Source organism: Phodopus roborovskii, unplaced genomic scaffold, assembly GCF_943737965.1.
Source record: "Phodopus roborovskii unplaced genomic scaffold, PHOROB, whole genome shotgun sequence".
NCBI classification, from domain to species: Eukaryota; Metazoa; Chordata; class Mammalia; order Rodentia; family Cricetidae; genus Phodopus; species Phodopus roborovskii.
Window position 1 is genome coordinate 16,583,194 of NW_026126448.1, and position 22,237 is coordinate 16,605,430.

Here is a 22,237-nt window from a genome sequence, read left to right on the forward strand (position 1 = left end):
ACTGTTGTGTAGAAAAGAGTGAGTTTGAGTTTACCTCTACTGGTCTGCCCTTGGGTGCAGGTGTCATCTTGACCCCCATGGAGAAGACCAACCAGGGCCTCACTCTGTCCCTGTGCCCAGTGTTGTCGGAGTGCTAACCCTGCCGCAGAAAGGCCCCCTAAGGGCTGTCCCCTGTACCGGCAACCCCCTCCAATCTCTCTCTTCCTGCTCCAAGGCCATCAGATCCCCATCTCCTCCCCACACCCCAGCCTGCACGTCCTCTGCCCTGAGTTCCATGCTGTGTCTCCTCCACAGTGGTGTTTGGCCAGTTTGCCTTCTTCCATACAGCCCTCAACGATATCGTGGAGGTACATGACGGCTACAGCCAGCACGCCCGGCTCCTCAGTTCACTCTCAGGCTCGCACACAGGTACCCAGGGCCAGTGAGGGATCGGGTGGGACAAGGTGGGGTTGGGGGAGGAGTAAGGGGAGGCTGGGCCATCCCAGGACTACTTCCAGGAATGAGGCCCTATATGCGTCATGGCCAAAGGTGTGCTGTTTTATAATCTGCTACAATGTCTGCACATCAAAAGGGCCATCCATAACAGAGGACCCAGGCACATCTCCACCTCATACCCAGACACCACTTTTTCTTTTCACTATGAGTGTGTTGTGTTTTCATTGTAAAAAAGTTTGGGGCCAAACCAAGATCATCATAAGGGAGAATTTTAAATAACCAACACTCTGAAACAAATGATCACCATGGTGTAATGTGTGTCCTACTCTTTAAATCCACTGAGACAGACTTTTACATATTTTATTGAATAAAATTACATTCCATTGTAATTACTCTCACCATGACCTTTTCTCCATCATTACGTATCTCTTTTATAATGGGATTTTTAATGCTTTTTAGTGGTTTCTCCTATAGTTATCTAAGATTTATATAATAAATTCCCTAGTGCTATGCTTGCTTCTGTACTATGAATAATAACTCAATGTATTATACATATATCTTTATACATATCCCTGACTGTACCTCAGCATATCTAAGAATGGGTGTGAGATTGTCAAGGCTTCTTTGTATTGATTGTCAAATAGCCCTGATAGAAAGATCTTTCAGCTTTGTTCCCCAAAAGTGAGATAACTTTTTACAAGTTATTAATTTGAAATATGCAGATAGTATATCATTTTCTAATTTGCTTTTTTATTGCTGGTGAGGTGGTAACCTTTTTAAATAATGTCTTTATTGGCCCCTGCAACCTTGTTGCAAATTTGTGTTGATTTTTCAATTAGCCCTCATCTTCTTATTCATGAAGTAGAACCCCACATGGTTACAGGCAAAATACATTCTATACCATAGGGATCGTATACACTATGAAAAGCCTTCACCTCCAGTTTTCCGTTTCCCTTGTAATTTTCTTCAGGGTATGTTTTTCTATCAGAAAATGGAAATGCCCCTTGGTATCAGAAGATCTTTCTTTCATCATTTATGCCTTCACTTGTACCCAGAGCAGATGGATGTCCCTGTTTTCTGTTTCTTCTTTTCAGTTCTATTGCTTTGCCTTGATCCCTCTGGATTTTATTTTGATTTTTTATTTAATACAGAGACTCAAACCAATTAATCTGTTGTCCAGAATTTTCAAAATGACAAGTTTACATACTCTAATGTTTATGGTGATTGGGTCTTTTTCCTTACTTTTAATCTATTTCTTCCAAGTACGTATTTCTCCCTGTATAGGTTTTGGCTCTTAAAAAGCTATAATGGGGAGGGAGGAGGGGCTGGAGAGATGGACTCAGCAGTTAAGAGCACCGGTTATTCTTCTAGAAGACCCGGGTTCAAGTTGCAGCACCCACATGGCAGCTCACAACTGTCTGTAACTCCATTTCGAGGGTCCTTAAAACGCCCCATGGCAAAACATCAATACACATACACTTAAAAAAAAAAAAAAAGCTATGATAGTACTTGGCATCATAATAACTTTTTCAAAGATTCATTTTCATTGTATGTGTTTGGGTGTTTTACCTGCATGTATAGAAGTGCACCACATGTATAGAGTGCCCAAAGAGGCCTGAAGCAGGAATCAGATCCCCTAGAACTAGAGTTAGAGTTAGATATGTTGTGAACTGCCATGTAGGGGCTGGGTACTGAACTCATTCAGGTCTTCTGTAAGAGCATCAGGTACTCTTAACCACTGAGTCACATCTCCAGCCCTGTCCTAATAATTTGGAAAGGTATACTCTCAATCATCCCAGTAGTCATTCTTCATTTGGTTTGAATTTTACTTTTTTTGAGACAGTCTTTATACTTAGCCCAGGCTGGCCTCGAAGTTCTCATCCCCCTGACTCCCAGGCATGCCCTACCACAGCTAGCTATTACGACTGTTTTAAGTGGCCATTCTTGCTTGTTTCTAACCTCCAAACATTATCTAGAAATATGTTGTCAGTTTAAAACATTGCCTAGGGCTGGCAATATAGCTCAGCCTGGTGGTGTTAGACTGGCATGCACTAAGGCAGGCCTGTTCAGTGCCTAACACCACATAAACCTGGTGCAATGGTGCAGGTCTGTGATCCCAACAGTTGGGTGGTGGAAACACAAGAATCAGAAATTCAAAGTCATCCTCAACTGCATAACAGGTTCAAGTTAGCCTGGGCCACATGAGACACTGATGCAAAACAAGAAAAAAGTATGTAAGAACTATCTCTAGAATTTCACACAATGTATAGATTATGTTGGGAACAGCACATCTTTATATTAACACTTGTTCCCAGCTGGGAATATGATGTGTCTCTCCATTTATCTGTTGGAAACTTCGGGGTTCAGGCTGCCATTTTCATTTAAATAGCAGTGATTTATTGCTGTTGTTAGTTTTATTCCCAGCTATCCCATGGAGGTCTTCAAGCTGTCTTTATTGCTCTCTTATTATAAGTGGGTTGTTTTTGCTCCCTTTGTGTTTTCTAGCTGGTCTTTGCTAATCGATTCTAAGACTGGTATTCCGAGTATATCCCTCTTATAAACCCATTGAACAGTCCTCAATAGTGCTAATATCACAGACTAATTCTTGGCTGCTGGGTGAGAAGCACCGTCGTTTGCAAGTAAATTTGCTTTATTGTTTTATTTCCTCCTCTTCTGTCATCTTTCTTTGATTTCCTTCCATGGTCCCTGTTCTCTCCAGGTGTATCATATTAATTTCAATGCTAATATTTTATCTTTTGATGAAGTGCATTTCATAGCTTCTCTTCACTTTAGCAATGCCATTTATGTAATATGCAATGCTTGGCTTTTTGATGTCCCTCACTCCAGTGCCTGTGTTTCCAGTCTCTGCTTAGTTGTGCCAGAGGTTTATGGAATTCTGTTACTTTGGGAAATTCTTTTTCTCCACCCCCTCCCTTTTGGGGCAATTCTTATTGTTCCAATGGATCAGTACTTCTGTGGAGTGTGTTACTTTCTAATTAGCCATTGTTTTTATTCCATAAATTCTGTTCTCTGTTACGTCTTCAAATTACTGTGTTCTTCTTGTCCTGACTTCCTGGGTGGAGAGTGTTGTTTATACTTGTCCCTGTACAAGAACACACATGCTTACAATAATGTGCTCAGTTTGAGCATGCTTACATCGGTGTACTCATTTGGGCTTCCTGACATTCATTCATATATATATATATATATAATTTGATACTTTTACACATGGTGGTACTCTCTGCCTGAGAGTTGAGGATATCTCTTCTGGGGCTAAAGAGATGACTCTGTGGTTTAGATTTCTTGTTGCTCTTGACAAGGACCCAAGTTCAATTCCAGCACCTACATGTTTTTTTCACAACCACCTGTAACTCCAGATGCAGGAAACTGGAACCATCTACATACATGCAAGCGAAAAATTAATCCATACAAAATAAATCAAAACATCCTTTTCAATTAAAACAAGAAAAGACTATCTTCTGGGCTGGGAGATGGCTCTGTGGGTAAGAACACTGGCTGCTCAAGTGTGAGACCCTCGGCTTGAATACCCGACACCCACATAAAAAAGCCATGCATGGAGTGTATGACACTTGCAGCCCCAGTGCTGTGAAAGGTGAAGGCAGGGGAACAGCTGGCTGCTGAGCTGCAGGTTCAGTGAGTGACCTTGTCTCAAGAAAATAAGACAAGCCAGGCATGGTGGCGCAGGCCTTTAATCGCTGGGAGGCAGAGGCAGTGGATCTCTGTGAGTTCAAAGCCAGCCTAGTCTATACAGTAACTTCCAGGTTGAGGTACATAGTAAGACTCTGTCTGAAAGGAAGGAAGGAAGGAAGGAAGGAAAGACTCCCGACAGACAGATGAGTACTCTGTTTTTCCTAATCTAACTCTCTGAGCTGAGAGCATTGTTTATTTTATGATAGAGGTTTGATGATGGACTGTCTCTCTAAAGTGTAGAAGTAAAGGAACGTGATCTACAATGTAAATGGCTGTACATTTAGGACTCTATGGATGTACATATAGATGTACAAAGTCAATAGAAGGAAAGAAGGGAGAGATGGGAAGAGGGAGAAATGATAACAAAAAAAGAAGAGGAGAGAAAGGGAGAAAGGACCAGAAATGGAAAGGAAAGGTGAGGCTGAGGAGGAAGGAAGTGGGGGACAAGTGAAGTGAAGGAATAGCAAGTAGGAAGTGGATGGCAGAGGGAGAAAGGGAGCGGGAGGGGAGGAGAGGGAGGGGTTGGAGAGTGGTACTCACGTGTGATTCCTCACTTAGAGAAGCACAGTGCAAACTGTGCCCCTGTGGCCAAGGTGTGTGGGGCTTGAGAAAAGCCTCAAGTCTCCGTCTCAGCATCTTTGTTGTGGCTTTATATTTGATAGAGCAATGATTGAGTGTAGTGTGTTACAACATCTTCCATGGTAATAGAGATAGTTGGGGTGGGGGAGAGGCAGAGGGGTCATAGCCCTGCCCACCACTACATCCTGCCAGGGCTTCCATGGGAAGATAGGGACATGCAGAGCTGTGCTTCATAACTGTGGGTTCTGCTCTGCCCCCCCCCACCACCACCACCAATCAGACCTAAGCCGTCTCTGCTATCCAGGCCAGCCCTCCTCGGTGCCCTGAATCCTTACAAACTTTTCCTATCTTCTGCACAATGTGAATGGAGGGTTACACGTGCTGGAGTGCCTGAGACAATCCCAGCGTCCACTGAGCTATCTCTTCAGCATCCTGACAAGCACTGCCTGCTCTCAGAGATGTACTAGTCTGAGTCGTGCATCTCTGTCGCTCTATCCCAGGGGTGTCTGGGAAAGGCCAGAGCTTTCAGATTTTATTATTCCTTCCCACAAACCAGTGTCTGATTTTTATGTATTTATTTTTTCAATCAGTCTGATTTCACTTTTCCAAGTAAACTTCTAGCTGGCATGGTAACAGCCATTCTCTCCAGCCCCATAAATCAACATATTTTTAACATCTCCCTCTTTTCTGGACAGGTCATGCAATTTTCCAAACCTCTTCATCTTGCTTTGTAAATGAGGGTGCTGAGTGCTGCCATTCACAGTGACCCCGAGTATCAAGGGACAGCATGGATATAAAACCATCTCATTTTGCAGGGAGGATGGGGGGATATGGAGGAGGACCTCATATAGCCAAGGATGCCTCAGGCGGCTGTGTAACTGGGGATGGAGGATACCCTTTTACTTATGATTCCCCCTGCCTTTACCTCCCAAGTTGGAATTAGAGGTGCATACCACTCTACCCAGTTCATGCAGTGCTGGGGGATCAAACCCAGAGTTTTGTGATAGGAGGTAAGCACTCTACCACCTGATTCTCACCCCCAGCCCACCTGTGGGCTTCCCACCGTAAGGTGTAGGCTGTGAGTTAGGTTGCAGTGAGTCCTGGACTATGGAAGGCTTCACAGTGTGCAACATGGCTGCCCCTCCTTTCTGGCCCAGATTCTACCTGCTGAGCATTACTCCCAGATTCACTGTCTTCCTTTCTCCTCACTCCTCTCGGCAGGAGAGTCGCTGCCCTTGGCCACCTCGAATCAAGTTCTCATTAAGTTCAGCGCCAAAGGCCAAGTTCCAGCCAGGGGGTTCCACTTTGTCTACCAAGGTACGTAGGGTGTGGACCTTGGAGGGTCAGATGTCACCTCGGTGACTTTGTGTCCCATCTGCGTCTTCCTATGAGGACTGGAGGGGCAGTTACTAATGTGAGGGATATCCTGACATCCATTCAACTGTATATATCTATTTACCCAAGCAACAGTTTCTGGGTCAGATTCTCTGTTGAATTTGAAAGGAAACCACACATGGGAAGTTAATTCCTTTCCTTCCCCCATTGGTGCCCCATCCCTGCCCAATGGTACATCTCTGATGGTGCTGGGGATGCTGGCCCAGTCCTCTTATCTCAAGGAGCTTGGTTTTGTCTGAAGTGCATAGTAAAGGCACAGGGCAAACAGGGACTCTGATCGCGGAGGTGGATACCAGCCATTCTACTTCTTAGAACCCTCATTTGCTCAAGTATGAAATTCGGGTAATAAGTGCTGGTCATATTAAAAGAGTCCACAACCAGCCAGGCAATCAGAGTTCATTCTGGGTCACTAAGACCCAGCAGGACCTTGGAGCATCTTTGCTTTCACTTGCCCAGCAGCAGCCACATTGTTAAGGCCTTAAGCACAGCCCTCTCTATGATTTCTACACATGCCCAGGAGACCATGTATATAGCCCTGTGCAGGGGAGATCCCACCACAAGGAGCCCCATTCCTGATCCCCACAAGCCACCATTACACTCAAGTCATTGGCCGGCAGACCCTGGGCAGGGGCAGACCTTGGGGAGGGGAAGGGTTGCTGCTAGGGGCTTGAGAGAGGGCTGATATTGCCATTAGGGAACATGAGACCCTGGAAAGGAAGGCATGTCACGGGGAGCAAAGAAAAGCTCTGACCCTTACGTCTTGGCCATGGGGCTCTCACCACCATGCTTCCTAGAAGCTGTACTGCAACACTGAATCCAGCAGTGTGCCTCAGAATGGGCCCTGCCCTGGGAAGTGTCCATGCCAGCCTGAAAATGGACCCTGGGTCCCCTCCGGTCTCATCCTGAATACATCCCTGGGCCAGTTTCTGCAGCGGTGAGTCCTACTCCCTGAGTGCCTTTCTCCCCCACAGCGGTGCCCCGAACCAGCGCCACACAATGCAGCTCTGTGCCAGAACCCCGCTACGGCAAAAGGCTTGGCAGTGACTTCTCCGTGGGGGCCATCATTCGCTTCGAATGCAACTCAGGCTATGCCCTTCAGGGGTCCCCAGAAATCGAGTGCCTCCCTGTACCTGGGGCATTGGCTCAGTGGAATGTCTCTGCACCAACGTGTGTGGGTAAGTGATAGCCAAGACTGAGACAGGGCAAGGAGAGGTGGAGAGAGGAAGGACTGAGGGCAGACTTCTCTCCCCGAGGGCACAGCCAATCATCAGTGATGTCCTCAAGACACACATCAGCCCTCAGAGCATCTAAGAAGACTGTCCTGTTTAGGCCTAATAACTCTCTGGTCCTGTGGGGCAGTGTGAATACAGAAGGGAAGGAGCTGGAGAGGGGTATCTGTGAAGAGAGGGGAAGGTACAAGCCACTGGAAAACCGTTTGAGGTCAAGTCACCAAGAAGGCTAAGAGCAGGAGGTCCCCAAGGGAGAGAAGGCAGCATGGGAAGGAGGCCCAGCAGAGGCTAGGGACCCTACAGGTGGTGGGACTGGGAGGTTTGGGAGCTTGAGGGGGAAGCAGCACAAGGATGAGTTAACACAGACTGGAGGCCCTGAGAGAGGTGGGCTCTGGGGACAGGGGGTAGAGGGGTGCATGGGCTCCGGGAGACGGGGGGGGGGGGAGCAGTCGGGGACAGTCAGGGAAGAGGTCAGCACTCGGAAGTAGCCCAACAGAGGCCAGAGATCCTGGGGGAAGTGGGGCTGGAAGTCATAGGAGAAGCTGGGCCAGGAGAGCCCAAGGCCCTGAAGGAAGCACAAAGATGGGCTGAGGAGCCTGACCAGCCCCGTCTCTTCCCAGTGCCCTGCGGTGGCAACCTCACTGAACGCAGGGGCACCATCCTGTCCCCTGGCTTCCCAGAGCCCTACCTCAACAGCCTCAACTGTGTGTGGAAGATCATGGTCCCAGAAGGCGCTGGCATCCAGGTAGGAGCAAAGAGGTGGCCACCTCAGTTAAGTGGCTGCCCCAAGATTCTGGCTGTCACTGGACCCTGAGCCAGGCTGAGGCAGAAGGAGAAATAGCACCTCTACCTTTGTCCTTGTGGCTTTGGTGGCACTGTGCAGATGTGGCGACATGGCTTCCAAACAAGAGATCACAGCACCCCTGGGGAAGATGGCAGGAAAGTCAGGTAACTGAGGGAGCATGGGCAGTAGGAATTAGCTCCAGCCAGCCAGGAGAAGAAAATGGGTTTGCAACTGGAATATGAATTTGGAGGGTTCTTAGGAGACTTTCAAATGGCTTGAAGTGTTTCTCTAAGACCATTAAGAAAAAAAAGCTGGCCTTGCTGATGAATGGGGAAAGAGTAGATCACCAACTGCAAATGAGGTACGGAGGACAACTGGGGATACTGGGATGTGTAATATGTGCCCAGGGTAAGAGCAACACATAGAGAGGCATAGGAGAGGATCCAGAGCCTGCCCGGCCAGTGGAGTAATCAGGACCAGAGCTGGACACACCCAGTGGGAGGAAGAAACCCAAAGAACATTCCAAATGTGAGAGGTGGATCAGTTGGTAGAGTTCTTTCCTGATATGCACAACGCTCTGGGTTCAATCCCCAGCACCACATAAACCAGGTGTGCTTGTGTACAGGAAAACAGAGGCAAGATGATTAAAAGTTCAAAATCATCCTCAGCTACATAGTGACTCAGAGTTAGCCTGAGCTACATGAAACCCTGTCTCCAAAAAATAAAAAGGCAGGGAAGAAAGCCCATTGGACTGCAGCATTCCTACTTTCTGAAATGTCATTAGGTATCCTTCTAGCCTATCATCACATATCTTCCCCGCCAGACAATGAGTTCCTGAGGTAGGTATGGACCACATCTTACTTTTATGGGAAGGAACCAGCACAGTGTTGGGCCCAGAGGGGTTGTTTGATAAATTGATTTTCCATGGGAAGAGAAAGGAGAGAGGCACTTGAGCTGTATGATCAACAACTCAATTCTTCTGTCTTTGTAGATTCAAGTCATCAGTTTTGTCACAGAGCAGAACTGGGACTCTCTAGAGGTGTTTGATGGAGCAGATAACACTGTAACCATGCTGGGGAGTTTCTCAGGTAAGATGGAACATCCAGAGCCTCCATTTGGAGGGTTTCAGTGAACATTATCATCACCGCCATCATCACCATCATGATCATCATGACTGCCATCACCATCTTCAACACTACTATCACCATCATCATCACTACCATCACTGTCCTCACTACCATCACCATCATCATTACCACCATCATCACCAGTGACTGTAGTTTGATATACTAACAGTGATCTGCAACCATCACTTCTAAATAACCCCAGGGGATTTCTGTAACCAAGTACCAATGCACTCATTCTCCACCCACCTACTTGCCCCCAGCCTCTGTAACCACTCATCTTCCAATCCCCATGGATTGCTCTTGTCCAAGCAGGTCATAGGATCAAAATCTTACAGCATGTAGCTTTCTGTCTGGATTCACCATGTTTTCAGGGTTCACCCTGTGTCGATTTGAGTCAGCACTGTGCTGTGTGGGTAGGCCATTTCTTCATAAACCACTCACACAGTGATGTCTGTGTCACTTTCATTATGGTGCTGCTGTGACTAACACTGGCATGGACATTCACATGCTCGCGCTGGTGTCCCATATGTTGCCATCCTCAAGAGAGTGTATCCAGATGGAATCACAATCATCTTATTTTATTTTTAAAGAAACAACACAACTTTTTCCCCAAAGTAGGTTCCCTACTGCCCATTCAGTGGCACACTTGTTCCAGCCACAGTGTGTGGTTTTGTCCAATGGCCATGGAAGTTACCTGAAGTGGCTAGGCCCAGAGATCATGGTGCTGGGATAGAAAGTTGACCAGATAATTGGACATGTTGGAATCATTTTCAAGATGACTGAGTAGGGCCCAGACTCACAGCCCTCTCACCACCTAAGGGGCATCACCTCCTGGCAGGCTCCCTTTCCCTGGCTCATTAACTACCTGGCCTTTGTCATTTAGTAAGTTTGATAATGGGGGAGGTGGTATTTGGGGTCCTGGGAATAGAATGTCAGCAGATAGTGAAGCAGAGGAATGAGGTGGAATTTGGCATGTGGAGGATGTACCTGATGACCCTTGGTGTTCTTACCCAGGAACAACGGTGCCTGCCCTCCTGAACAGCACCTCCAACCAGCTCTACCTCCACTTCTACTCTGACATCAGTGTGTCTGCTGCTGGCTTCCACTTGGAATACAAAAGTGAGAATCCAGGGTCATGGCCATGTGTGCATTTCTGGGTGGGAACAAATGGTCACTGGATCCCCACCCTCAGTGTGGGCTCTTTGGGGCTGGACCTGCTCCTTCCCACTTAAGCCTTCCACTGACCAGAGGAAGATGCTGAGGGTTAGAGAAGGTCTGAAACCCTCTCAAGCTTGTGTATTCAACCACAGGGTAAAGCCAGGGCCCACTGAAGCATTGACTCGCCATCCCCTGGAGCCTGGGCAGAAAGTGCTTCAGCTCTGGCCCCAGTACATAATCTGGGATACAAGAAAATGGAGGTGCTCTCTCCTCTGGTTCAGCAAACTGGCTTCTGGCGCCCATTTGGATGATGCAGTTATATCTTCCAAGGTCTTTCTCTTACTCAAAGCCTAACTTTGAGTAAGATAATCTACAAGATTCCCTCTAGTCACAGCTAAAAATCTCTGAACAGTGAGAACTGTAACTGTGTCTTTGAGGACATTTAGAGGTTTCTGGAGAGATGGCTTTCTTCTTGGTACTGCTGGCCCTGCTCACATCTCACACTAGGTGCAGGGGAGAACTAGAGGGTGCCAGCAAATAACCACTGAGTGTTCCCCACACATCAGGTGCTCTGATGAGTTTTGCTAGGATCTCTCTGATAGACACTGTCTTCTGAGGGTAGAGAAAGGGGAGAGAAGTTGAGAGCAGGTACAAGAGAGATGCAGGAGGAGCTCGGGCAGAAAGGCCTTGGGGGTCTGCAGGCAGGAAGTCCTGATGCTAGGCTCAATAGATGAACAAAACATCCCAAATCCCTGAAACGACACCCCCTGTCCCTTCTTTGATCTGATGAGCCCCCATACTGTACATTCTAACTTCCTCGGTATGCCCAGGTGAAGACCAGGCCCAGGAAGGCACAGCCTTGGTCCCCAAGAAGCCAACAGTACCCTCAGCCTGTCACCTTAACCTGCCAGTTTTGCCCATCTTTCTCTCCTCTCTCCCTGTCTCTGTCTTATCTAGCGGTGGGCCTGAGCAGTTGTCCAGAACCAGCTGTACCCAGTAACGGGGTGAAGACAGGCGAGCGCTACTTGGTGAATGACGTGGTCTCTTTCCATTGTGAGCCAGGATATGCCCTCCAGGTACTTCCCCTTGACCAAAAACCCAGGGCAGGGAGCAGGCTTCCCTGAGTTCATTGCCCAATCCTGTGTCTCCATATCCCCTGGAGACAATTATCCACTCCTGGAATTATTCTCACAAAAACAAACTTTGTTGATGGTAAGGACCCTGGACAATCCAGCCTGGAATGTGTTCCTGCAAAGTCGGCTTTGATTGGACTCTGGGAAAATTTAATTTCCCTTTGAGTGCCATGAGGGAATTTAGTAATTAGAGGAAACTCACAAGGAAACCTCCTGTAATGAGAATTCTTTAGTAATGGCTGTTAGTAAGTGGTCTCTCTCACCCCCAAATCTCTCTCCTTCTGTCTTACCTCAAATCCCAAGGTGATATCATGCATCTGTGTGTCTTGTCTCTTGATGTGAGGCCTAGAGCAAGCCCCTGCTCTGGGTTATATGTGTAATTGTGCCCCTGGGGAACACTAGCCCACTACTGTTCTGATTCCTCCAGGGCCATGCCCACATCTCCTGCATGCCTGGAACTGTGCGTCGATGGAACTACCCTCCTCCACTCTGCATTGGTAAGAGAACCAGACTTTGAAATCCACTGAAGTCCAAATCCCTAGGGATCAGAGCTCTCTGCTCTATTGCTGAGTTCAAGTTCAAGTCAAAAGAAATTCCGATGTTCTGGATTTGTTCCAAGTCAGTAGTTTCTGAAAGACATTATTTTTTGCAATTTCTAACTCTCATTCAAAGCTGTCCTGACTTCTGGAAGGTTCTATCCACCAACTTTTTAAAAAATCACTAAAAGCTCACCCACTTGAGAACATCATGAAGGCTGCTGTGAACCACATAGCCAGCCAGACCCCAGGAGGCATTTTAGGCATGAGTACAGACTGACAAATCTTGTAATGTCGTGGGTTTTGCTCTTAGCCCATGCTTGACAATGTTGAGGGAATGAACAGAAATAAGGAAAGATGTGTGTGGTTTTTTTTTTTTTCAGAGAGTTTGGTCATGTCAAGAAGGCAGGAAACAAACAGTAATTGGGTGTCTACTAAGTGCCAGACTCCAAGCAAAGTGTTGCCTATTGTAACCCTTCAGTGGAGATTCATAAACAGTGTGTGTGTGTGTGTGTGTGTGTGTGTGTGTGTGTTGTATGCACTTGGTGCAGGGGTGGGGGTGTGCCTGTGCATGTCTTCCTCAATCACTCTCCACAGTTTTTTTGAGACAGGATCTCTCCCTAACCCTGAGCTCACCTGTTGAGCTAGGTTGACTGGCCAGTGAGCTCTAAGAGCCCTCCTCTCCCTGCCCCTCAGCACACAGATTACAGGTATATCACTACACTTGGCTTTTGGGTGGGTGCCTGACATCCAAACTCAGGCCCTCACACTTACACAGCAAGTGCTTTACCAAGTGAGTCATCTTCCCCAGCCCAGAAATCTGGCCTCAAAGGTTAAAGAGAAGTGAGAATTGGAATGTGAGTGTTCTTCAATGCTGGGCTGATATAAAGCACCTCTTTGTCCCCCAGAAAGTAAGTGACTTGAGGGAATGTCACATTGGCATGACAGCATTCACTCCTGTACTTTCACTCACATATAGAAAGGTCAGCCTGGGCATTATAGGTACCACAGAGCCTTAGCCATGGAAACCATATTAGGATGGGCTATATCACTCATATAGTTTGTTGCATGCATCAATTCTCCTACACCAAGTGAAGCACACCCTTCCCCACTTTGCCTCATAGCAGTCCCTGAGATGGGTGCTGTTCTTAGCACCATTTTTCTGCTTTGGAAATTGGTCTGGGGAGAGGTCGTACATTTCACCCACAGTCCCTCAGGAAGTGAAGTGGGAAGTGTGATGTAAATGGTGGTCCTATTCTTTCCTAGTGTGCTTCCTAGTCATTGTCTGCCCAGCAAGTGCTGGTCTGGACCCTGGCATTTCCTTCCCTGAACTCCTTTCCCTGGGCCTCCAAGGCTGATTAATTAGCTCCCTTTTGCTCACACACGCTAAACCTAAAATCATTTTCGGCTGAGCAGCTGCTGAGGCTCCCCAGCAACCTGAAATCAGATGTCTCCAGACCCTCCCTCACAGCTGAGTGGTCATGGTGATCCTCGACGGCAGGCCACCCTACGCCATAGAAGACAGATTTGGAAAGAGCCTGGCACAGTTACAAGCACACATTGAGGACACGATGTGTGCAAGTCCCTTCTCTTCCCTTCATCCTTTGTCTGCTGTCCTGAAGGCTGAATTGGAGAGGAAGGAAAGAGAGGGTTGGGCTATCACAAAAGGAACAGAAGAGTCCGATTTCTCTTGGAGCAGAGCTTTGTCACTTCCTGCATGTCCTTGACAAGGTCATTGACCTGTGAAGGTCATGGTCAAGGCTGGCACTCCTGGGTGCCTTATGCTGTGCTTCAGTCCTGAATGTACATGCTCAGTTTGCATGTGGGTACAGGTGTTCAGAGAGACCCTTTGGGTCCTCAAGGGGGTTTGTGTCTCAGGAAATGTTTAAAACGGTGGCTCTGAACACTGAAATTGCCCCCACCCTCTCCTTGATGACCTAACCTGACTGCTTTCATTGTCACAGCACAATGTGGGGGAGAAGTGGAAGAGATGGAGGGGGTGATCCTGAGCCCTGGTTTCCCAGGCAACTACCCCAGTAACATGGACTGTTCCTGGAAGATCGCACTACCCGTGGGATTTGGTGAGTCTGCAGCCCTCAGGGAGACAGGAGCTTGGATCCAGGACTGAATTAACCCAGATATCTGTCCTATCCCAGTGTAAGCTCGGCCCCAGAACAGTCCTTCTATAGGGCTCATCTGGTGTTGTCTTGTGCAGTCTTGGAGAATGGCAGAGATTAAAGTGTAAGGGGAAGAAAGCTTAGGGGGTTACCATGATTTAAGTTCCAAACTAAACCCAGGGATACAGAATAAGAAACTCAACTTGAGATGTAGCTAAGAGTATAGCTCAGGGCTAGAGAGCTTGCACAAGACACAAGGTTCCCTCTCCGGGACCATTTTGAAAAGAAAAGAAATTAGCTGGAATAAAAGAAAAGGAAATCCATTTTACTGAGACTAGACTTCAAGTTGTGCTTTTAACTCCCCATCCCATTTATCATCCTAATTAAATTGAGCCAAGGTCAATATGAAATTGAGTTGGCATTCTTTGTAGACACATTCTAGCTGGCCTGGAGATGGGGAGAGGGGAAATAGACTATGCCAGGTGTGGGGGTTGTTGGCTATGAAAGATGTTAGTCTAGGTACAAATTTTAATTGCTGGCAATTCATGTAGTATGTACTAGCAATATAGTTTAACCCTGGGCATCTTTGCCAAAGAGATTGTGGTTTTGTGCCAACAAGAACTGAAGGTTGTCCATAGGGGTCCTTTTGCCCAATTCTGCTGTCCCTGGGAAAAGAACTGTCCCTGGGGATTCGTCTTTCTTATACATATGTATTAGCATAATTAACACTACAAAGTAGTGCGTTTCACTGTGAAGCATAAACAACTTTGATGATAACCACCACACCTCACCTCTTCCCATGAAGATTATTTCTACTCAGGCCTGGAACCTCTCAGTCTGCTAGCCTCCATATGAAGACTTCTGTTTGGTCATCTGTTAATAGGTCCCAAGTATGTCTTCTGATAAAAGACAGCTGTGGTCTGCCTAGCCTTTAAATCTGGATGGGGGGACAGTGGGGTGACCCTCAGAGTCTAGAGTCTAATGTCTGGTACCATCTCCTGAAGGAAACTGGAGAAAGAGCAGACAGCTTTGGCAGCCTTGGGAGAGTCCAGATTTGAAACACTAGCAAAGAGGACCAAGGTCCCTATCGTTGACTTCAAGCCTGGGACTGAACACCCTCTAAAGGCAAAGGGCAGGAGCGGGTAACACACAGGCAAACAGGATTTTAAATGGGCTATGAGTCCTTGTATTCAGGCCAAAGCCCTCTGTCTCTAATGGGCCTGCTGCAGGCCCAGTGTCATAGCAGGATCTCTTTTTCCAGTGGGCTCCAGTACCCTGTTTTACATCTGCAACACTAGGGGCTCTTCTTGAGGAAAGAGCCTCTGCAGTAGCATGCCCCTGTCTCAAGGCGGCGAGCACAGCCCCCTTCTTTCCTGACAACTCAAAGAACCCAAGGTCGGGCACACAGGCTGCAGTTCTCCAACATGTCAGGCTGCACGGGCAAGCAAGGCACAGCTCTACAGATGATGGCTCAGAGAAACACAGTCTGGGGTGTGGAAGTAACCTATGCTCATAGGAGGAGAATGGGCTGAGGAGGTGGATGATGCGTAAGATGGAACTGTGTAACACATAGTTAAGGTGGATGAATAGGACAGGAAATAAAGGTCTTCGGCATCATATTAAGTCTTCACTGTTAACAAAGGTGCACAAAGAGTTGTGCGTGTGTGTCCATTCTATCAAATTAGCAAATACAGATGAGCACATTTTAAAATCAAAATATGTGACTTCATCGCGAAGAGATCTTCAGTAACAACAGCTTGGTGCTCATAAACAAGAGGACCATCCCACCTTGTTCATCCTGGGCCGTGCCTACCATGGCACAGCCCATGGCATGTGCTCATCCGGTATTAGCAAACAAATGCATATTCTTCCAGGTTCTTAAAATACAAAAATTGTCATCAATGTCTGCATTTTTCTGTTTCCAGTATCTATTTTTTTTTTCCAACCTGATTTTCTCAGCTAACAATGTAATGTGTGGACATTTGTTAGACATGGTGAATAGGTTTCTTTGGGGAACATTTTCCTGTAGCAATCCAATTTTGAAAAACCTTGTCTGTAAACAAATATCCACGTTGCTGTTCTAATCTCACTTCTCCGTGGCTTATATAAATATGTACCTCAGGGGCTTAATTAAATCTGTGTCACCTGACAGGTGGCTAAGAGATCTTGATTAACCCACCAAGGTCCCAAAGTGTAAACTTCAGTAGGCTTCTGGTTGGATCAGTTGGGACAATATACACTTTTGAACCATGTCCTTCTGAATCACCTAAAGATTCTAGAAAACACCAGCAAGAAAGGTCGTGTGTGCCCTTTGATTCAATGGGGGTAATTAATTTTTAACTAAACATTTATTATAGAAAAAAACCTATCTTTATTTGATATTAGACATGATCCAAATGGAATAAAACATTGACCACACAGCTGGCTTCCCATAAAATCAAACAGACTTGGGGTGGAACTCAGAAATAACCAGTGCCTTTATTTCTGACCCTTCCTGATAGCCAGAGGGGGGGCTAGATAGGTAAAGCCCAGAGCGTGCATTGGGAGACCTGCCTGAGTTGGAGCTTATGGGGGGGGCACCCTGTAAGAGACACTGTAGTGGGACATCCTGCCAGAGGAGGGCTCTGTGGCTTTGAACACCATTTGTCTCTGTCCTTCTTCTAGGTGCTCACGTCCAGTTTTTGAACTTCTCCACGGAACCTAATCACGACTTCTTAGAAATCCGGAGTGGTCCCTCCGAGACCAGCCGCATGATGGGAAGGTTCAGTGGTAGTGAGGTGCCAGGCTCCTTGCTCTCCACATCCCATGATACCATTGTGTACTTCCACAGTGACCACTCCCAGAACCGGCCAGGTTTCAAGCTGGAGTACCAGGGTAAGGATGGAAGTACCATAGTGACACCACATTCATCTCTGTGTCTGGTCCACAGCCACCCATCTCCCCATTCTAATGCATGGGAAGAGATGCCAGAAGGGCTGAGGGGCAGCAGGAGTCTCTGTGGAGGCTTCTGGTTGGCAACTACCTCGGTAGCTACATAACCCCATTTGACAGACAGTTTACATATGCCCCATTTTTTCCAGAGCCATGGGCCCCACAGTATCCACTGAGGCGCCATAGTGTCTAAAGCTGATAACCAACAGCATCCTGGGCAGGTAGCCCATCACTTTCCCCTTGGGCGTCCCTGGTAGTGGCCCACAATTTCCCCTTGGCTTCGAGAGGCTCAGTCTCAGCAAAGATCCCCCATGACAGAATGGAGAATTCCAGTAACAATGTTAACAGTGCCCACGTCAGGTGGCGTTTCCTTGGGGAGACATACCGGTAAGCTTGAAGAGGTTCTATTTCCCCAGGTAAAACCCGATGGCAGGTCCCGTGTCCCTGGTGTGCTTTCCCCAGAAAGAGCCCCATCACACCAACTCAGGCTTTGCTGTATGAGGCCATTCATTCATCACCGACAGTGGAGACCGCCCAACCTGCACGGCTGTGCACGGCAGCTCCACACAGGCCTAACTTCTGCTCTGAATGCTCACCTAGTGTCACTGAATGAAGCACTTGTTCTGGCCCCAATCATGCAGACGTCTCAGTGAGCAGGGGGCATCAGCCGGCTTAGGCTGCTATAACAAATGCTGCAAGCTGGCACCTCACAGACAACAGAAACTCCTTCCTCATCTGAACATCAAGGAGCTCACAAATCCCACATCTGAGAGAGCCTGCTCTCTGGCTCATGGTGGCACCCCCTGACTGTGTACTTATTTGGTAGGTGGAGTAAAGGACCTCTCTGAGGCCTCTGCTATAGGGACCCTAGTCTAGTTCTCCAGGGAAGATGTGAGGAGGCTCCGCCCCCAAATGCCCTCCCACTAGGGGATGAGGCTTCAGTTTGTGGTATTGGCTGTGGGAGGCACATGCAGACTATGTCACATGTCATAGATGTCACATTGCTCTTGTAATCCTGCTCCATCTCCTGCAAGAAGGAAGGACCCTGGAATAGCTCAATGTGTTATCTTCTGTCCAGCCAACACTGCATCCCACTGTAAGAGGTGCCTTCCTGTTTTCAGAGTTAAGTTTTAGTTATACAGATAATTCACTAACACATTCACCTTGTTAAAACAAACAAACACAAAAATGTTGATGGGGCAGGATTATTTCCCAGATATAACCTCTAATTTTAATTCTTTCTCTCCTTTCTTCTTTCTGTTAAGCGTGTGCATGCATGCGTGTGTGCATGCGTGTATGCGTGCATGCGTATGTGTACACATCTTGGAAGAAAGTGTAAAGTTTTACATTTTACAAAGTTTTTGATCACGTATACTTTTAATATAGAAAAAATACAGTGCAACGTGTAGTTTCCTAAGAGCCTTGGCTTTTTCATCCCTTGGCTAGGAGCCCCTTCCTAATCTGACAAGAATACTTAGCAAGTACTAGACTTCTCATTCTGGGACAGCCATAAAGCGTGTCTCCTGCGGTAGGAGCATTTAGAATGGTTGCACAGGGGAGGCCTGCATGCGTGCATGGCAGGCTCATACTGCAGGGCCACAAGAGCTTGGCCTCCCTAAACCATGCCACCTTGTTGTTACTGACCAGGCAGCTACACCCAGGGGAGGGAGGGTGGTCACAGAAGCTGCTGCTATGTTCCCGGTCTCTGATGAGAAAAGGATATAGGACTGATGAGTCAGAACACTCCAGTAATCATCTTCTGTCCCAATGGTCTGTCATGGAAGACACTTAATCCCAATTACAAAGTCTGTTTTCTGGTTGGAACAGATGTAGTCCCCATCACACACACTACCACCACCATCACTTCCTGGATCTTGGTTTGTTAGGAGGCCATCACAAAGTACCAAAGAACCTATGACTTGAACAGGTCTGATGATGGAAATGAGAGCAAGATTAAGGTGTTGGTGGGCCAGGTTCTTCCTGAGGGTTGTAAGAATCTTCTCCAGGTAGGGGACTGGATTTGGGGCTTTTTAGTCATCACCGGCATTGTGTCAGCTTGAATCATCACCCAGTCTCTGACTTCATCTTCATATGGTACCCATCTCCAAAACTCTAGTCCCCTCCCTGATTGATAAATAATTATTGCACATGTGTGTGGGATACAGTGTGATGTTTCAAGGCAGGAATATTGTATTTGATCGAATCAAGGTGGCTCATATTCCCATTAACCTAAAAGTTTGGAATTTATTTGATGCATTTGACACTCAAAATGTCCTCTGTTGTGTCCTGGCAAGGACATGGGAGAAATGTTATTTCCACCATGCTATTAGTGGAAAGATAAATAAGCAGCGACATCCTGGGATGTAGTATTGAGGTTCCTCAAACTCCCCCTTATAGTGATACCAGCTCCATCATATCTCCATCTACTCTGTAGTCATTCAGGTTTATGTGAAATGGGCAAAGGTCATCTCTCCAAATAAGGTCACTTCCTGATGCCCTTGTCATTCAAATGTGTGACTAGGTAAAGACAGTTCAACTTGTGGGGGGGGGGCCTGACACTTCTCTGTCATAAACATAAGTGTTGACAACACCACTGTTGGGTCACAGTAGGCTGTTACAGGAACAGCCCACATGCTGAGCCCATACAATAGGATGACAGCTCCTGAATGCGTCCAGGGTGGCAAGCCGCCACTGGCTCCTGGATCCCCACAGGAGACCTAACCACTCCCACCCACACAGCTGCCACCCCTGTATCAGAGAATATCCTCCTAGCTCTCCCAAACAAGAGCAGAGCCTGCCCTACCTCAGGTCCCCAGCTGTCCCTCTGAGGAGTCAAGGATAACATAATGGGTCAGCCTTTCTTCTGTGATCAGGACCTGCCTCACACTCCCTTGAGTCACGAGTCCACCTATGTGCCTCTCGGCATCAGGCCACCTGCTCCTTCTCGGACTAGAGCTCAACTTCCATTAAGGTTTCTCTCTGTGATGGTCCCAACCTCTCAGCCTGGGGAGTCTCTAGTGCCAGAGGCCCAGCTGCTTCCACTGAGACCTCTAATTTGTGATAGATGCAGACGATTCTCTCTGCCCAGTGGCCCACATGCTCCACAGTTGTTCAGTGTAAACAGGCTCTGAGCTCTGAGGCCTCCCCCACTGTCCACTCTCATGCTTCCTCTCCAAAGGAAATGGGCTTCAGGTCCAGTTTTATAGAAGAGCCATCTGTCCCCCTCTGGGGCTACTTCTGTGGACCCCCGTTCTCTTTGTTTCCTTAACTTGTCTTGGGACAATCTAGCTCTTTCTCCTTAAAATTCTCCCAACTGACAGTCCAGCATCCCTAGGCCACTGCTTCCTCTGTCTTTCCATAGACAGACATTTCCATAAGATGTTTAATGATAGCTAAGTTTGCTTACTTTTAACTTACTCCATGGCTCAATAGATAAAATCCCTGTGTCTGCAACCCTGGCAATGGGGTGTGGAGGCAGGGAAATCTCAGGAGCTCATTAGCCAACAAGTCTACTCAACAGCTGAGCTCCAGGTTCAGTGAGAGGTCTGGTCTCAAAATGTGGTGAAGAGTGATGAAAGGAAGACATCTGAATTGTCCTCAGACCTTCACACATACACACACACACACACACACACACACACACACTGAGAACATATGCATACACTAGACACAGAGAGAGAGAACACATACTAGACAGACATACACACTGTGAACACGGACATATACTAGACAGACACACACACACACACACTGAGAACACATACATACACTAGACAGATACACACACACACACACACACACACACACACACACACACACACACGCACGCACGCACGCACAAGAAAACCTGAGGGATCACATTCATAACATGAGAACTAAAGTATAAAACTGTTCCAAAATGTTAGAAGATGTCAAAACTTGGATTCCAAATGCTAATAGTTTGTCTGGAATCACAAGTGTTCCCACGGTAACATCTCCCTTTGGGACAGCCCAGCCCCTCCCCCTACTTTAAAGTAGGTAGACCTACTTTAACTTCAGGATATATGTCTTCCTCTGAAGCACCTTCTAGTGCTGAGATCTGTCTTGGAGTGAAAGGAATCCAGACAACCCCCCTTGAAGTTTCTCCCTTTTGGAAAAGCTACCTCCTTATGTGACACTTGCCACTCTCTTCAAAGCTACTTTGGCTTTTGACTTGTGGCTGCTGCCTTCAGTCTCCTTGCTGTCTGTCTTTAGGCCACCAAGTTCCAACTGAGGCTTCCAATGCAGCATACCCAGGCAACAGACTCGTGCCTCTTCCAAGACTCTATGGTCAAATCATCCAAAAGCACTCCACTGACAGGGACAGCTCTCTCTAGCCCACCCATGACGGTGGTGGCTATTCAGCTCTTTGAAACATCCATTCACCTTAGTGATTTATATGTATGTATGTATGTGGTATGTGTGTATGTATGTGTGTATGTATGTACATATAGTGTGGTGTGTGTGTGTGTATGTGTGTTCAGGTGCATGTGTGTATTGCAGGGGTACATTTATATGTATGTGTGTGCACACAGAGGCCAGAAGACTACCTCCTACATCATCCATCATGTATCAGGTGCTATGTACCCTTTTTTGAGACCAGGTCTTTCATGGCTTGGATCTCATCAAGTAGGACTGATTGTTAATAAGCTCCAGGGATCTGCCTGTCTCTGCTTCCTCAGTCCTGGGATCACAAATGTACACTGCTACTACTCCTGGCCAAAAAAAGGAAAGAAAGAAAAGAAAGAAAGGAGGGAGGGAGGAAGGGAGGGAGGGGAGGAGGAGGAAGGGAAGTAAGCAAGCAAACTCACATGGACCCTGTGTATCAAACTCACACCCTCCTACTTGCAGGGCAAACCAATAAGCTTTCTCCCCAAGTAATTTCTAGTGAGATGTGCAAATTTCCCCACTGAAACGGCCCTCCACAATGTCAAATGGAAACACAGAGCTCAGCCACCACTGCAGGACAGGCATGGAGGAACCGTTAGCCTTGATGTCGCAGTTATTCTTATTACATGTGATAAATCATCCACTTCCACAGGGCATCATTGAGCCTCAGCTGTTCCTACTGAGTGTTTCTGCCG

General features: G+C 47.1%; 1 protein-coding gene across 1 annotated transcript in view; it reads left to right on the top strand.

The window, feature by feature from the left end:
* The window catches only part of Csmd2 (CUB and Sushi multiple domains 2), a 537,775-nt gene that overhangs the window by 444,737 nt on the left and 70,801 nt on the right, over positions 1-22,237 (top strand). Inside the window, exons 32-41 of the mRNA XM_051188846.1 lie at positions 295-408; positions 5,947-6,042; positions 7,092-7,295; positions 7,970-8,094; positions 9,125-9,221; positions 10,275-10,379; positions 11,376-11,494; positions 11,979-12,048; positions 14,052-14,168; positions 16,869-17,078. Of these exons, the coding sequence (XP_051044803.1) occupies positions 295-408; positions 5,947-6,042; positions 7,092-7,295; positions 7,970-8,094; positions 9,125-9,221; positions 10,275-10,379; positions 11,376-11,494; positions 11,979-12,048; positions 14,052-14,168; positions 16,869-17,078 (1,257 nt within the window). The remainder of the gene's footprint in view (positions 1-294; positions 409-5,946; positions 6,043-7,091; positions 7,296-7,969; positions 8,095-9,124; positions 9,222-10,274; positions 10,380-11,375; positions 11,495-11,978; positions 12,049-14,051; positions 14,169-16,868; positions 17,079-22,237) is intronic.